Below are 18587 nucleotides of genomic sequence, written 5' to 3' on the forward strand. Positions count from 1 at the left end.
TTCTTGAGTACATTTCCCAGATTTCAAGAAGAGCTCTGCGTAAGCCAAAAGTTTTGTCTCTCTCACCAGCAGAAGTTGTTCCAACAAAAGATATTACCTCACACACCTTCTCTCACAAAATCAAATAATTTTTGCCAAAATTTCATTTTCGAAGAAAACCAGGGAGGAAAGTGTTCTGACAATGTCAAAACATCTCATTTCCAATTTTTTTGTTGTTTATTTTGTACTATAATATAAAATTTAAAAAGTCAAAATAGAAACAAAATGTTTTGACTGACAGGAAACAAATTTATTTAGGAATTTTCCTTTGCATAGAACTTCAGAATTTTCAGGTTTGTTCCAATCTCAATCCTTCTCAAAATGGAATTTCTGTCCTCTGCACAGCTCTAAAGATAAGGTAGTGTACACACACACACACACAATTCTTGGATCAATTTAAACTTGCCTGGATCAATTTAAACTTGTCTGGAACAACACTTGCTTTCCAGCGTCTGTTGCTAGTATCCTTTTCGGTACCATGGGAAGGGAGCATGTCTAGTGATTGGACATAAGAACAGCCATATTGGGTCAGAACAAAGGTCCATCTAGCCCGGTATCCTGTCTTCTGACAGTGGCCAATGCCAGGCACCCCAGAGGGAATGAACAGAACAGGTCAGCATCAAGTGATCCATCCCCTGTCACCCATTCCCAGCTTCTGGCAGTCACGGGCTAGGGACACTCTCAGAACATGGGGTTACATCCCTGCCCTTCCTGGCTAATAGCCATTGATAGACCTATACTCCATGAACTTATCTAGTTCTTTTTTGTACCCTGTTATAATTTTGGCCTTCACAACATTCTGTGGCAAGGAGTTCCACAGATTGACTGTCTGTTGTATGAAGAAACACTTCCTTTTGTTTCTTTTAAACCTGCTACCTATGAATTTCATTTGGTGACCCCATAGGTGCTGGAACTAGGGGTGCTGTGGATGCTGCCACACCCTCTGGTTTGAAGTGGTTTCCATTCATATGCAGGGTTTACAGTTTGGTTCAGTGGCTCTCAGCACCCCTCCTATACAAATTGTTCCAGCATCCCTGGGTAACACTGGTTATTGTGCTATGTGAAGGGGTACCTCTTTTTCACTTTCTCCACACTAGTCACCATTTTATAGACTGTCATTCCCCCCACCCCCACTGTCTCTTTTCCAAGGTGAAAAGTCCAGTTTTTTTAATCTCTCCTCATCTGGAAGCCATTCCATAGCCGTGAACATTTTTGGTGCCCTTTTCTGAACCTTTTCCAATTCCAATAGATCTTTTCGGAGATGAGGCAACCAGATTTGCAGGTGTGAGCGTCCCATGGATTTATATAAAGACAACATGATATTTACTGGCTCAATATCTAGCCCTTCCTAATGGTTCCCAACATTCTGTTCGCTTTTTTGATTGTGGCTGCACATGGAGTGGGTGTTTTCAGAGAACCCTCCACAATGACTCCGAGATCTCTCTTGAGTGGTAATAGCCAATTTAGACCCCGTCACTCTGTATGTAGAGTTGGGATTATGTTTCCCGATGTGCATAATTTCACACTTATCAACACTGAATTTCATCTGCCATCTGCTCCTGGGAACTAAAGCCACGATTGTCCAGCACATGCATGCAACTTTTGGGTTCTATTCCTGGCTCTGTCAACTTGGGCACGTCACTTAACATCTCTGTGTCTAAATTTAACATAAATACATATCTACCTCCCCAGAGTGTTATAAATAGTTTAACTAGCTGTAAAGACAATTGGAAGGAATTATAATTCCTAATACCTCAGACTCTGGAGATGCTAAATGCCTATAATACTTTCATCCTGCACCACTGTAATAGCGTTCCCTATTGTCTTAAGCAAAGGAGGACTTGTGGCACCTTAGAGACAAACCAATTTATTTGAGCATGAGCTTTCGTGAGCTACAGCTCACTTCATCGGATGCTTATGCTCAAATAAATTGGTTCGTCTCTAAGGTGCCACAAGTACTCCTGTCCTTTTTGCGGATACAGACTAACACGGCTGCTACTCTGAACCCTATTGTCTTATGGAGGCATGTTGGCTAGTTAAGGTTGTGCTGTGACTTGATATTTAAAGCATTTCTATTTTACACCGTGAGCACTGAATTTAGTCTTTCCATTTATCATCATACCTCTGTCAAGGATAACAGCATTTTCCATGATTTTTTTTCACTAAAGATGTACTGACTATGGCAGAGGAAAGAGCCCCGAGTCCTCTGATGCGCACAGATCAACGCCAGAGCACAGGAATAGGGCAGCTTTCAGAGCCAGCGTAGGGGAAAGCTCAGCTCCACCAGCCCTGCCCAGCCAAACCCCAACCCCAGAGCTGCATTCTCACAGACATGCCCACTGACTAGATGCTGTGGGCAGGGAGTGGTGGGAGCTGAAAGGGGCTTCTGCTGGAGGGGGGCATGGTTTGGAGGGAGAAGTGAGACCAGAGAAGAGCTGCATGCTGAGAAGCCACAGGGAATTCATCAGAGCCAGCTCTTCTCTGCCCCCCCTCAGGTCAGATGGAGGCTGGAAGTGGGACTGAGCAGGGTTTTCCATGGGGGAGTATGGGCAGAATGGGACTGGGCCGGGGCAGAGGGGATGTTCAGTGAGGTTATGGGGCAGGGGAGGGGGGACATGCAGCCACAGAGGAGCTGAGCTCCAATGAGCTTCCTAAAGGTCAGCTGAGGAATGCTGCTCTCCACCACTTCCCCTACCCGTGCCCACTAACCAGAAACCCTGTTCTCTTTCTTCTGTAATGCCCACATAGCCTTGCTGCCCTACCCATAACCCCTCAGTACAGCCCTGCTCCCCACATCCCACTAACCCCAGCATCTTACTGCTCCTTCTACAAGTACCGCAGTTCTAGGCTCTGCCAGTGCGTGGGTCTCTGTAATTCACAGCTGATATCAAGCCAAGGTTGGGCATTGAGTACACAGTGGCTGGCTGCCAGATGGCTCTGAAAGGGCATTTTCTGAGGAGGCTGGGTGCTGGGAGGGAAGACATGCTGGAGAAGGCGTGTGTGGACATGGCTACTGAGCTAGCTGGTGATTTCTGGGTTTTAGCGAATGCACCACTAGGAAATGAACCAGAGTGCTGTTCCTGAGGGAGGTTTGGTGTGGGAGTATTAACTGGTGCTCGGGCAGCCCAGGGCTAAACATGCCAAGTGAAGGGCCTTCCACCTTGTCCTTTGGGGGCTTATTCCGCAGGTGAATAAATCCCATTGTGGAGACGTTTATCATGATATTCCCTCTTAGTTTATTAGTTGCGAACCAGCTGAGCAGCGAACAGCAGAGCAGCTATCAAAAGGAGTTTGCCTGGGATCTGCCTGAGAGGAGGTACGCTAAGGACTGCATTAAGGAGGCTGTGTTGGTGAGTATCTGAGTGTTTGCTGTGAGGACAATGTGACTGTGTGCTTGAATGGTTGTTTGAAAAGGGCAGGAACTGGGTGTGCTTTGTTCCAGGTGAGCCTTAAGTGGGCCTGACTGCATAAAAAGCCAGTCAGTTGCGAACCAGCTCAGCAGCGAACAGCAGAGCAGCTAACAAAAGGAGTTTGCCTGGGAGTTTGCCTGGGGAGAGCCCACTGAGGCTTACATCTTGCCGGATTCTCTGAGTAGTTACTACAACTCCTGGGGAAGCTCGTAGAAGGAAGGTAATATGGATGGGGGGTGTTCAGCTGTTGTGACCTGCAATGGATGTGCCCTGTTTGTCTTTCTTCCACAGGACAGATGCGACTTTGTCTGTACAAAGTGCAAGCTGGTCTCCATACTGGAAGAGAAGGTTCAAGGTCTGGAGCAACAGGTATCGACCCTGAGTTGCATAAGAGAAACTGAAGATTTCCTGGACAGACGTCAGGATATGCTTCTACGGGCACAAGGTTCTGAAGATTCAGAGCAGGCTGCACTGCGGGGTCAGAAGGATGGTGAAGAAATTTGGCATCATGTGACCTCCAGAAGAAAAAGGGGGAGCGTCCAGGTACCAGCAGGGCAGATACAGGTAAGTAACCGTTTTCATTTTCTCTCCACAGGTACTAATGCGGAGAGTGGACCAGATGATACGTCTGAGGGAAGGGAACAGGAGACTCCGCCGATTGGAAGGCATGAGATGCACTGTCCTAGGGTTGGGGATTCCACGACCACCGCTCCCAAGAGAAGGAGGCGGGTGGTGGTGGTTGGGGACTCTCTCCTCAGGGGGACTGAGTCATCTATCTGCCGCCCCGACCGCGAAAACCGAGAAGTCTGCTGCTTGCCAGGGGCTAAGATTCACGATGTGATGGAGAGACTGCCAAGACTTATCAAACCCTCAGATCGCTACCCCTTCCTGCTTCTCCACGTGGGCACCAATGATACTGCCAAGAATGACCTTGAGCGGATCACTGCAGACTACGTGGCTCTGGGAAGAAGGATAAAGGAGTTTGAGACACAAGTGGTCTTCTTGTCCATCCTCCCCGTGGAAGGAAAAGGCCTGGGTAGAGACCATCGAATCATGGAAGTCAACGAATGGCTACACAGGTGGTGTCGGAGAGAAAGCTTTGGATTCTTTGACCATGGGATGGTGTTCCAAGAAGGAGGAGTGCTAGGCAGAGACGGGCTCCACCTAACGAAGAGAGGGAAGAGCATCTTCGCAAGCAGGCTGGCTAACCTAGTGAGGAGGGCTTTAAACTAGGTTCACAGGGGGAAGGAGACCAAAGCCCTGAGGTAAGTGGGGAAGCGGGATACCGGGAGGAAGCACGAGCAGGAGCTCGTGAGAGGGGAGGGCTCCTGCCTCATACTGAGAAAGAGGGGCGATCAGCAGGTTACCTCAAGTGCCTATATATAAATGCACGAAGCCTGGGAAACAAGCAGGGAGAACTGGAAGTCCTGGCACAGTCAAGGAATTATGATGTGATTGGAATAACAGAGACTTGGTGGGATAACTCACATGACTGGAGTACTGTCATGGATGGATATAAGCTGTTCAGGAAGGACAGGCAGGGCAGAAAAGGTGGGGGAGTTGCACTGTATGTAAGGGAGCAGTATGACTGCTCAGAGCTCAAGTATGAAACTGCAGAAAAACCTGAGAGTCTCTGGATTAAGTTTCGAAGTGTGAGCAACAAGGGTGATGTAGTGGTGGGAGTCTGCTATAGACCACCAGACCAGGGGGATGAGGTGGACGAGGCTTTCTTCCGGCAACTTGCAGAAGTTACTAGATTTCAGGCCCTGGTTCTCACAGGAGATGTCAATCACCCTCATATCTGCTGGGAGAGCAATACAGTGGTGCACAGGCAATCCAGGAAGTTTTTGGAAAATGTAGGGGACAATTTCCTGGTGCAAGTGATGGAGGAACCAGGTAGGGGCAGAGCTCTTCTTGACCTGCTGCTCACAAACCGGGAAGAATTAGTAGGGGAAGCAAAAGTGGATGGGAACCTGGGAGGCAGTGACCATGAAATGGTTGAGTTCAGGATCCTAACACAAGGAAGAAAGGAGAGCAGCAGAATACAGACCCTGGACTTCAGAAAAGCAGACTGACTCCCTCAGGGAACCGATGGGCAAGATCCCCTGGGAGAATAACATGAGGGGGAAAGGAGTCCAGGAGAGCTGGCTGTATTTTAAAGAATCCTTATTGAGGTTACAGGGACAAACCATCCCGATGTGTAGAAAGAATAGTAAATATGGCAGGCGACCAGCTTGACTTAACAGTCAAATCCTTGCTGCTCTTAAATACAAAAAAGAAGCATACAAGAAGTGGCAGATTGGACAAATGACCAGGGATGAGTATAAAAATATTGCTCCGGCTTGCAGGAGTGAAATCAGGAAGGCCAAATCACACCTGGAGTTGCAGCTAGCAGGAGATGTTAAGAGTAACAAGAAGGGTTTCTTCAGGTATGGTAGCAACAAGAAGAAAGTCAAGGAAAGTGTGGGCCCCTTACTGAATGAGGGAGGCAACCTAGTGACAGAGGATGTGGAAAAAGCTAATATACTCAATGCTTTTTTTGCCTCTGTCTTCACGAACAAGGTCAGCTCCCAGACTGCTGCACTGGGCAGCACAGCATGGGGAGAAGGTGACCAGTCCTCTGTGGAGAAAGAAGTGGTTCGGGACTATTTAGAAAAGCTGGACAAGCACAAGTCCATGGGGCCGGACGCGCTGCATCCGAGAGCGCTAAAGGAATTGGCGGCTGTGATTGCAGAGCCATTGGCCATTATCTTTGAAAACTCATGGCGATCGGGGGAGGTCCCAGATGACTGGAAAAAGGCTAATGTAGTGCCCATCTTTAAAAAAGGGAAGGAGGAGGATCCTGGGAACTACAGGCCAGTCAGCCTCACCTCAGTCCCTGGAAAAATCATGGAGCAGGTCCTCAAGGAATCAATTCTGAAGCACTTAGAGGAGAGGAAAGTGATCAGGAACAGTCAGCGTGGATTCACCAAGGGCAAGTCCAGCCTGACTAATCTAATTGCCTTCTATGATGAGATAACTGGCTCTGTGGATGAGGGGAAAGCGGTGGACATGTTGATCCTTGACTTTAGCAAAGCTTTTGACACGGTCTCCCACAGTATTCTTGCCAGCAAGTTAAAGAAGTATGGGCTGGATGAATGGACGATAAGGTGGATAGAAAGCTGGCTAGATCATCAGGGTCAACGGGTAGTGATCAATGGCTCCATGTCTAGTTGGCAGCCGGTATCAAGCGGAGTGCCCCAAGGATCGGTCCTGGAAACGATTTTGTTCAATATCTTCATTAATAATCTGGAGGATGGCGTGGACTGCACCCTCAGCAAGTTTGCAGATGACACTAAACTGGGAGGAGTGGTAGATACGCTGGAGGGTAGGGATAGGATACAGAGAGACCTAGACAAATTGGAGGATTGGGCCAAAAGAAATCTGATGAGGTTCAACAAGGACAAGTGCAGAGTCCTGCACTTAGGACGGAAGAATCCCATGCACCGCTACAGACTAGGGACCGAATGGCTCGGCAGCAGTTCTGCAGAAAAGGACCTAGGGGTGACAGTGGACGAGAAGCTGGATATGAGTCAACAGTGTGCCCTTGTTGCCAAGAAAGCCAATGGCATTTTGGGATGTATAAGTAGGGGCATTGCCAGCAGATCAAGGGACGTGATCGTTCCCCTCTATTCGACATTGGTGAGGCCTCATCTGGAGTACTGTGTCCAGTTTTGGGCCCCACACTACAAGAAGGATGTGGAAAAATTGGAAAACGTCCAGCGGAGGGCAACAAAAATGATTAGGGAACTGGAACACATGACTTATGAGGAGAGGCTGAGGGAACTGGGATTGTTTAGTCTGCAGAAGAGAAGAATGAGGGGGGATTTGATAGCTGCTTTCAACTACCTGAGAGGGGGTTCCGAAGAGGATGGATCTAGACTGTTCTCAGTGGTAACAGATGACAGAACGAGGAGTAATGGTCTCAGGTTGCAGTGGGGGAGATTTAGGTTGGATACTAGGAAAAACTTTTTCACTAGGAGGGTGGTGAAACACTGGAATGCGTTACTTAGGGAGGTGGTGGAATCTCCTTCCTTAGAAGTTTTTAAGGTCAGGCTTGACAAAGCCCTGGCTGGGATGATTTAGTTGGGGTTGGTCCTGCTTTGAGGAGGGGATTGGACTAGACGACCTCCTGAGGTCCCTTTCAACCCTGATATTCTATGATTTTATGATTCTAGCCCACTGATCCTAGTTATAACCTCTCGGTTGCACCAGAGCGTGTCGCTGCAGCCTTGTGCTTACACCCTTCATGTATTTGCAGGTGGTTATCATGATCCCCTTTCGTGCTCCCTTAACCAAGATGAACGTATGTAGCTCATTTACTCTTCCCTCCCCAATACATTCCCATAGACCCAGAACCAGTCTATTGTTTTACTGAACTCCCTCCAATTTGTCAGGCTCTCTCTGGAGACATGGCACCTGGAACTGGGAACGTTATTCCACGTGACATCACCCCAGAGGCCAACAGACAGAGGCCAACGTTCTCCTAAATGGGTACCTCCAGTTAGACTTCTAAACCCATATCCCATCCTCTCAGAATGAATCATTATGGGCATCTGTTTCTCCGCCAGCAAGGCTCTCGCCTATGGAGTCCTGCAAGGCTCAATCCTGTTCCCAAAGTCATTGGGACAGCTGATGAGCCAACACAGGCTTATGTGCCAGCAACACGCAGATGACAGCCAGCTCCAGGTCTCCTTCCAACACGTGTAAAGACGCCATCCCTCAGCTCTCTCTGTGCCTAGCTCCAACGGGTGGCTGGCTGGAGCCAAGCCCAAGCAACATTCAGGATGCTGACAGGAAGAGGGAAGAGCTTTGAGACCCTTCATATGTGATGGAGGAAGATCTGGCAGGACTTGGACAGTCTAGAGGTGGAGGAAGGAAAAGCTGATCCCCACATCAAGGGGCTCAGGGATGGGGAAATTGGGGGCATTGTCACCGTGGCATTGGACGGGGGAAACAGAAGGCTCAACAGGAAAAATAAGGAATGCCGTTTTAGCCACATTATGCTTAAGCTACTGACTAGATGTTCAGGGGAGATGACAGAGCGAGAGCCTGGCCTGTGGACTGGTCAGCCAGGGTCAAGAGTGGAGAGGAACATCTCCGAGTCAGCAGCACATCAGCACAGAGACTGATTGAAAATATACAAGTGGGGTCGACGACCAGCCAGGGACAGGGCACTTTGGGGACGAGGCCCCAGAACTGCGCAAATCCCACAGGTAGTAGGAGGAGGGAAGAGGACCCACCAAGGAAGCAGTCGGCGTAGGAGGAGCAAAGAGCAGTCACGCGAGCTGAGGGAGGACAAGGAAGGAGTGAGCAATGCTCTCACACAGGAGTCAGGGAGGGTGGAGCTGTAGTTTTCCTGTGTGTGCTGCAATCTCTCACCCACACACGACTGTTAGGTTGGATATTAGGAAAAACTTTTTCACTAGGAGGGTGGTGAAGCGCTGGAATGGGTTACCAAGGAGGTGGTGGAATCTCCTTCCTCTGAGGTTTTTAAGGTCAGGCTTGACAAAGCCCTGGCTGGGGTGATTTAATTGGGATGGGTCCTGCTTTGAGCAGGAGGTTGGACTAGAGGACCTCCTGAGGTCCCTTCCAACCCTGATATTCTAGGATTCTATGACTGCTTCCAAGAGCCTTGGTTTGGTCTACATGACCAAATCTGGCTCCGGGTGCCAGTCTGGCACCTGCCTCTGCCGCCAGCTGGTGTTGAGGACAGCTGCCACACCGGTGTGATCAGCACCAGCAGCTTGGAGGCTGCTGCACTCAACATCCAGATCTCAGACACAGACGTTTCCGTCGTGTATGTGGGTCATGCTCTTCCTCCTCTGGACTGAGTCACGCCGCACAGCGGCCCTCACCCTAAAATCTCTGTTTGCCCCGGGGATCCTCTGCACTACAATACGTGTTACAACCAAAGCCACATGCAGCCATACCTCTCTTTTCTCCTGTGAAAGGGACCAGGTCTTCTCGATCTTTCATATCTTTCGCCTGCTTTTCTAGGTGGTCCAGAAGCTCATCCCTTTTGAATGGGCCAGTCGGTGTCTTTTTGGTCTGGTCTCTCTGTCTGAGTCCCACAGGCAGCAGATCATTCTGGATTCAAAGAGCAGGACACCAAGATTAGCTATTCAGATTCAAACAAATGACTATCATCTTTCCTCTCTCTTTTATTGTATTGTTTTCTTTGTGCACTTCAGCCAACTTGTCTTGCAAATGGGAAAATGAATTCACTGTTGAACTCCAAACTCATATTGTTCCAACACAATTTACGTAGATTTATCCTCTCAGTTCTCTGCCAGAGCACCCAGTCGCTGAACTTGGACTTGCTATTGCTACCGAGTGTAGACCAGAAGTTCTCTCTCCCCCGTCCCTTTAGGTTATAATGGTCTTTACCAGACCTCTACTCCCAGTTTACTACTTTGATCTATTTATCCATCAATGGCCAAATCCTGCTCTCACTTGACTCCTGCCAGGCAAGCAAGCAAGATTTGACCCTCCCTATCCTCGTGCGTCAGCCTGAGGAGTGAAGAGAGCGGGCCCATGCGAGAAGGAACCTGCTACTCAGAGGGAGTTACGAGTGACAGCACGAGATCTGGAGCCCATGCAGGCTGGGGGGTTGCATCTGTCAGAGCCCTATTTTTGAGCCAAGTCGGCTTGGCCCAGAAAATGTGCAAATTAGGGGTTTGACACATTTCCCGCGTGAAAACAGCCACGTCCGTGAATTACATGGAGCAAGAGAAAAAGAGCATCAGGACTGTAAAATCCCCTGAGAGGAAATGACATGACAAACATAGAATGAGATTTCACACACATTTTCCCCTCCCCAGTGCTTTGCACAGCTTTAAGAGAGAGCCCAGTTACCTGCAAGGCTTTGTGGGGAAGGTCATTTTAGAAATATTTTCTCTATTATCTTACTGCAGAATAAAAATGTTATAGACCTCATGCCTTTTTAATAGTAACTACATAGTATGCAGTCATTGTAGCCACAGTGGGTAGGCAGCAATGGCCTGACATAGCAACACACTTAAGCACATGCTTACATTTAAGCATAGGATAATCCCATTGAAGTCAACAGGATTACTGCCTGCTTGAAATGAAACACACACTTGAGTGCTTTGTTGGAACAGGGCCAAAATTTACATATTACAAAGTCTCATGAACTGGGAGCAAGAGATTGCTTTTCCCAATGTCTGCCTAATAAATGAAATAATTAGTTGCTAATTGATTCAAAATACAAAAACCTACAAACCAGGCAGATTATTATAAGCATCAGATTCAGTCACCACTAGCTGACTATGCAGAGAACCTTGCTGAACTGCAACACGCTAATTGGCATGCTTTGGAATAGCTCTGCCCTTGGCTTTCTCAGACCTGATACCTTGAGAGGCCATGACCCATCATAGAATCATAGAATATCAGGGTTGGAAGGGACCTCAGGAGGTCATCTAGTCCAACCCCCTCCTCAAAGCAGGACCAATCCCCAACTAAATCATCCCAGCCAGGGCTTTGTCAAGCCTGACCTTAAAAATATCTAAGGAAGAAGATTCCACCACCTCCCTAGGTAACCCATTCCAGTGCTTCACCACCCTCCTAGTGAAAAAGTTTTTCCTAATATCCAACCTAAACCTCCCCCACTGCAACCTGAGACCATTACTCCTTGCTCTGTCATCTGCTACCACTGCGAACAGTCTAGATCCATCCACTTTGGAACCCACTTTCAGGTAGTTGAAAGCAGCTATCAAATCCTCCCTCATTCTTCCCTTCCGTAGACTAAACAATCCCAGTTCCCTCAGCCACTCCTCATAAATCATGTGTTCCAGTTCCCTAATCATTTTTGTTGACCTCCGCTGGACGTTTTCCAATTTTTCCACATTCTTCTTGTAGTGTGCGGCCCAAAACTGGACACAGTACTCCAGATGAGGCCTCACCAGTGTCGAATAGAGGGGAATGATCACGTCCCTCGATCTGCTGGCAATGCTCCTACTTATACATCCCAAAATGCCATTGGCCTGCTTGGCAACAAGGGCACATTGTTGACTCATATCCAGCTTCTCGTCCACTGTAACCCCTAGGTCCTTTTCTGCAGAACTGCTGCCGAGCCATTCAGTCCCTGGTCTGTAACGGTGCATTGGGTTCTTCCGTCCTAAGTGCAGAACTCTGCGCTTGTTCTTGTTGAACCTCATCAGATTTCTTTGGCCCAATCCTCCAATTTGTCTAGGTCCTTCTGGATCCTATCCCTACCCTCCAGCGTATCTACCTCTCCTCCCAGTTTAGTGTCATCTGCAAACTTGCTGAGGGCACTCCACGCCATCCTCCAGATCATTAATGAAGATATTGAACAAAATCGTTTCCAGGACCGATCCTCGGGGCACTCCGCTTGATACCGGCTGCCAACTAGACATGGAGCCATTGATCACTACCCGTTGACCCTGATGATCTAACCAGCTTTCTATCCACCTTATCGTCAATTCTTCCAGCCCATACTTCTTTAACTTACTGGCAAGAATACTGTGGGAGACCATATCAAAAGCTTTGCTAAAGACCCATATACATAAAGACCCATATACGTTACCTTAGCTGCTCCATACTGTGTCTTTGACTGATGTTTTCTTTGATCATTAGCTTTCCCAGGACGCTCTCTTGATCAGCCTCGTTAGGGGAAGCAATAAGTATAACCCAGGAAGATCACTGAATGTCTGATTCTTCTTTGTCTGTATCATGTCAATGGCACTTTTAATCCCCAGAATAATCTGCACAACCCACTGCTTTCCCCTCAAATATTAAATGTGCATAACAGGGAGAGTCCTCATCCCACTGTACTTGGCATCACCCACCCTAGTATTGGAACAATCTGTTTGTCTGCCAGCTGGCTCTGTACAGGTTTTAGTGCGGGTATAAAATACTGTTCCAGCTAGATGGCTTCATTTAACTCCCTTGCACCCAACCACCCCATCATTTGCACATGTGGGACTTCTCTAGATTCTAGTGGCAGCTCTGACATGCAAGTGCTGGGGTGGTCAGCAAGGCTCCCCAGAAAACAAGTCTGGCTAGTGAAAACTGTCAAGGTTTCGATGTGTGTTTCCGTTCCAATGCAGAATGAAAACAAGACCTTTTTGAAATGTTTTGCAAAAAGCACAAGAGAGACACCCTCTACCCCAGAGCAGCCAATAGCCGGTGGTGAGGACACGCACATGGGATGTCGGTACCACAGCCACTAGCTTCTAGAGTCTCTTTCTCTCTGGCCCAATGAGTATTTAATTATGTCTAGGAAGTGGAGAAGCTCCAACAGGAGACTTTAATAGATGCAAAGGCTAGAAAAGACCATTGTGATCATCTAGCCTGACCTCCTGTGTCACACAGGCCAGGGAACTGCCCCCAAATAATTCCTTGAGCAAATCTGATAGAAAAACACCCTATCCTGCTTTAAAAATGGTTGGTGATGGAGATTCCACCATGGTCCTTGGTAAATTGTTCCAGTGGTTGAGAGCACTCATTGTTAAAATGTGGGCCTCATTTCCCTCCTGAATCTGTCTGGCTTCCACTTCCAACCATTGGATGGTGATATACCTTGGCCTGCTAGATTGAAGAGCCCATTATTAAATATTTATTCCCCATGTAGGTACTTATAGACTGTAATCAAGTCACCTCTTAGCCTTCTCTTTGTCAAGCTAAATAGATTGAACTCTGTGAATCTATCACTATGGGTATGTCCATACTGCAAAGAAAACCGCATTGCACTGAAACTCAGAACCAGGTCAAATGACACAGGCTCGTGGGGTTCAGGCCGTGGGGCTAAAAACAGCAAGGCAGACATTCCCACTCGTGCTGGAGCCCAGGTTCTGAAACCCAGGGAGGGGGGAGGGCCTCAGAGCCAGGCTCCAGCACAAGTGGGAACATATGCACTGGTATTTTCTGCAGCCTCAGCTCAAGTCAATTGACTCTGGCTCTGTGACTCAGCACCCTGACAGTTTGTTTGCAGTGTAGACACACCCTATAAAGCAGGTTTTCGAATAATTTTCGTGGCTCTTCTCTGAACCCTCCCCAATTTATCAACATCCCTCTTGAATGGTGGGCACCAGAACTGGACACAGCATTCCAGCATTGGTTGCACCAATGCCAAATTGAGATAAAACAACCTCTCTTCTCCCACTTGACAGTACCCTGTTCATGCATCTCAGGATCTCACTAGCCCTTTTGGCCACAACATCATACTGGCAGCTCATGTTCACCTGTTTATCCATCACCACAACCCCAAAATCTTTTTCAGAATCACTGCTCTAAAGGACAGTCTCCCCCAGCCTGTAAGTACGGCCTGCATTCTTTGTTCCTAGAGGTATACAGTGACATTTAGCCATGTTAAAGCGCATATTGTTAGTTTGTGTGCAGCTTGCCAAGCAATCAAGATCACTCTATAGTGGTGACCAGCCCTCTTCATTATTTACCACTCTCCAGTTTTGGGGTTATATGAAAACTTTATGATGATTTTATGTTTTCTTCCAGGTCATTCATAAAAATGTTAAATAGCAAAGGGCCAAGAACAGACCCCTGTTGGACCCCAATAGAAAATCACCAGTTCGATGATGATTTTCTGTTCACAATGACATTTTGAGACCAATCAGTTAATCAGCTTTTAATCCATTTAATGTGTGCCATGTTAAATGTATCTCTTTCTAGTTTTTTAATCAAAATATCATCTGGTACCAAGACAAATGCCTTACAGAAGTTTAAGTATATTGCATCAGCACCGTTACCTTTGTCAACCAAAGTGTAATCTGATAAAAAAAGGTAACAAGTTAGTTTGACAGGATCTATTTTCCATAATCCCATGTTGATTGGCATTAATCATATTACCCTCACTTTGATTCTTTATTAATCAAGTCCTGTATCAGCTACTCCATTTTCTATCCTGGAATTGATGTCACACTGACAGGCCTATAATTACCCAGCTCGTCCCATTTACCATTTTTAAATATTGGCACAGCATCAGCTTTCTTCCAGTCTTCTGGAACTTTCTCAATGCTCCAAAACTTATTGAAAATCAGCGTTAACAGTCCAGTGAGCTCCTCAGCCAGCTCTTTTAAAATTCTTGGATCTGAGTTATCTAGACCTGCTGATTTAAAAATGTCTAACTTTAGCAGTTGTTGTTTAACATCCTCCTAAGATACTAGAGGAATGAAGAGAGTGCTATCATATGATATGACTTCACCTGCTTCTTCCCCAGAAATACAGAACAGAAATACATATTGAATATTTCTGCATTATTATTGATTATTCTACCATTTTCATCTTGTAATGGACCAAAATGCACAAGAGCAAACTATCCCACTGCGTAGGAAAGATAGGAAATATGGCAAGAGACCACCCTGGCATAACCAGGAGATCTTCAATGATCTAAAACTCAAAAAAGAGTCCCACAAAAAGTGGAAACTCGGTCAAATTACAAAGGATGAATATAAACAAATAACACAAGTATGCAGGGACAAAATTAGAAAAGCCAAGGCACAAAATGAGATACAACTAGCTAGGGACATAAAAGGAAACAAGAAAACATTCTACAAATACATTAGAAGCAAGAGGAAGACCAAGGACAGAGTAGGCCAGATACTCAATGAGGGGGGAAAGACAATAACAGAAAATGTGGAAATGGCAGAGGTGCTTAATGCCTTCTTTGTTTTGGTTTTCACCAAGAAGGTTGGTGGCGATTGGATGTCTAACATAGTGAATGCCAGTGAAAATGAGGTAGGATCAGAGTCTAAAATAGGGAAAGAACAAGTCAAAAATTACTTAGACAAGTTAGATGTCTTCAAATCACCAAGGCCTGATGAAATGCATCCTAGAATACTCAAGGAGCTGACTGAGGAGATATCGGAGCCATTAGCAATTAACGTTGAAAAGTCATGGAAGACGGGAGAGATTCCAGAAGACTGGAAAAGGGAAAGTATAGTGCCCATCTATAAAAAGGGAAATAAGGACAACCCAGGGAATTACAGACCAGTCAGCAAAACTTCTGTACCCAGAAAGATAATGGAGCAAATAATTAAGCAATTAATTTGCAAACATCTAGAAGATAATAAGGTGATAAGTAACAGTCAGCATGGATTTGTCAAGAACAAATCATATCAAACCAACCTGGTAGCTTTCTGTGACAGGATAACAGGATGGGGGGGAAACAGTAGACGTGGTAGATCTTGACTTTAGTAAAGCTTTTGATACCATCTTGCATGACTTTCTCATAAACAAACTAGGGAAATGCAATCTAGGTGGAGCTACTATAAGGTGGGTGCAGAACTGGTTGGAAAATCATTCCCAGGGGAAAGAAAGGAGGAGATGCAGAGAGAGAGGGGGCAGAGAAAGGACGGCAGGCTATGCAGAAGGATAAAGAGCAACAGTAGCAGCGCTTAAAGGGAGCCTAATTCTCTCAGCATGATTCTGAATGTGACCATAAGGGACTGAATAAACAATAAACACGAGAGTGTAGACCTGCCTGGAGGGCACATTCTCCCTATATTGCGTGTGTAACCTCCCCTTGACAGCAGTGGGGGATCCACTATGGATCAAGGAGACTACGAGATCCTCAACTTATATCCCAACTCATGGACTATAAACAAATATAGAATCCAGCCCTGCCTCCCTACAGGCTCGACAGCCCAGAGTTATGCCTTCGAAACACTGAACAGCATGTGCTCAGCAGGCAAATATTTTCCTAAAACTAGGCAAACTACTGAGTCCTCACTAAGACCTGGACCCTGCAAACGCTTATGCATGCGAGTTGCTTTATTTTACACACCTGCGCAATTCCCGTGAACTTAATGGGGCTACTCATGTGTGTACATGTTTGCAGGATCAGGGTCCAAGTCCGTTGTGCCATCTCCAAGAAAGCTTGATGCAGAGTAGGTGGAATATTCACCATTTCCTTGGAGCAAAGGTATTTTTAAACAGGCTCCGAGGAGCTGGGATCAGCAGGAGTGCTTCTGCCCAGGGACACGGATGTTCTGAACTCTCTGCCCAGGCTCAGGGGCAATGACCTGTTTCCATTCTGCAGCAGTTGCTGTTCTAGACAGTGTTGCAGGAAGAACAATGAATTATCACCTAAGTCAGTGGGATAGCACACTTACTGCAGGTTCTTTGGGATCTGGATCTTGTGGGTGTGAGTTCTACAGACAGGGACAGGGCTGGGAGGGTTTTTAAACAGGATGCAAACGTACGGCCCAATTCTGCCATCCTTATTCAGAATAAAGGCTCTGAGTGATCCCACTGCTAGCATAATAAGAAACTACTCAATGTCACTAAAGGTAGAAGATTCTGGCCCTCTGTCTAAGCTGGCACTTTACCAATCACAGCAGAAAAGAGGAACACTGCACTTTAGCAGACCTCTGCTCCAGTTCCAGATTTTGCTTGGCTTCACCTGCTATTGTATTCACAGGAGCACCGAGAAACTGGAGTAAGACCTTGTGTAACAGCATGAATGGCCCTGTATTTTTCAGAGGAGCAACGACATTGCTTAGGTATTACATTTCTCACATAACTCTTTAAATGAAATAAAAAGAACACACAATGTCATGAATTCAGATCACATAAACTACAGTTGCAGTAGATGGAAAGAGAGTTTAGCAGATTAAAGAAGTAAATACTGATAGATCCACCCCAAAAGATATAAAGGTTTGTGCCACAGTTACTCAGAATTTACCATCTAGAGGTCATTTAAAATCTACTTACATCAGGATCTAGTTCCTCCAGTTCATTCTCCAGTGTCCTGAGCTCTTCTTCTGTCAATGCACTAAGGATCTTATCCTCATCCAGATCGCGGTATTTCTCCAATTCCTGTCTGTACGACATTTTAGAGAAATCTCAGTTTTTAAATTCTCACGTTTTTTGCTGAAGTGGGACCTATAATTAAAAAAAAAAGGCAAAGTGAAAACTGAGGTCGCACCACTATTGCTATTAGAATGCAAGATATTCTTCAAACGTGTAACAGCCAATGTATAAGAAGCAAGCAGAAGGGCAACATGATCTCACATTCTGAGTCCTAGCCCCACAGTGCAGCTGTGGGGAAGTACTGAGCATTCTGAGCATTACTAGAAATGTACTTCTGCTAAGGTGAACATCAGCACTGACCGAGCAGAGAAGACTATATGGACCAAATTTTGCCTTGGTCCATATTTTTTCCTGGAGGGACAATCAGTCGTTACTTTCACCAAAACAAAAACTCCCCATGGGATCTAACTCTGGTAACGTTACTCAAGCGGGGTAATGCTTTCCTCTGGGGCTAGCCCTACCGAAAAGCAATGCTCTAGATCGGCAGTGTGGCGGAATCTGGTGCTCCATGCATTGCCGCACATATTCAGAATCTCTGAAAATCTGGACTAAGGCCATGAGTCTCAGAAGTGCATCAGCTTTTCCTTTTAGATTAACTTTCTAAATGGGAGGTGAAGAGAGCAGTCCCAAAGATGCTATTATTTACTCCTGATCCAGGCAGGAAGCAGATAGACAGCATATGTAACCCAGGGGCTCATCAGAGTTCAGTAAGCTTTACTGAAATGATGCATGCCATCATGATGCATTTATCTGCATATGTGAACTGACTGGTTGTCATAACCATACAGCTAAGGGTAGTCTAGAATTCCTCCTTACCTGTAAGGGGTTAAGAAGCTCAAATAACTTGTTTGGCACCTGACCAAAAGGACCAATGGGAAAGAAGATACTTTCAAATCTTGGGGGGGGGGGGGAGCTTTTTTGTGTGTTCTCTTGGGAAGCAGAGAAGCATCCGGTCAGAAAACTCCTTCTCCTATAAACCATCCTAAATGTTTCTCATATTACAAAAATTATAAGTAAAAGCCAGGCAAGGCATGTTAGATTATCTTTTGTTCTGCTTGTGAATTTTTCCTTTGCTGGAGGGAGGTTTATTCCTGTTTTTTGTAACTTTGAAACTAAGCTTAGAGGAAGTTCTGCTGTGTTTTTGAATCTTTTGTTACCCTGTAAAGTTATTTTCCATCCTGATTTTACAGAGGTGATTTTTACCTTTTTTTAAAATAAAATCCTTCTTTTAAGAACCTGACTGATTTCTCTATTGTCCTAAGACCCAGGAGTTTGGGTCTGTGATCA

The 18587-nt window shown here is 46.2% G+C and overlaps 1 protein-coding gene across 1 annotated transcript in view; it reads right to left on the reverse strand.

Annotated features, from left to right (window-relative positions):
* The window catches only part of TMOD1 (tropomodulin 1), a 54807-nt gene extending 37486 nt beyond the window's left edge, over window positions 1–17321 (reverse strand). The window contains exons 1-2 of the mRNA XM_077816539.1: window positions 17202–17321; window positions 9422–9578 (exon numbers count right to left, since the gene is read on the reverse strand). Coding sequence (XP_077672665.1) covers window positions 9422–9578; window positions 17202–17321 — 277 coding nt within the window. The remainder of the gene's footprint in view (window positions 1–9421; window positions 9579–17201) is intronic.
* Window positions 17322–18587: the final 1266 nt, after the last annotated feature.

Source organism: Eretmochelys imbricata, chromosome 5 (genome assembly GCF_965152235.1).
Source record: "Eretmochelys imbricata isolate rEreImb1 chromosome 5, rEreImb1.hap1, whole genome shotgun sequence".
Lineage (NCBI taxonomy): Eukaryota > Metazoa > Chordata > Testudines > Cheloniidae > Eretmochelys > Eretmochelys imbricata.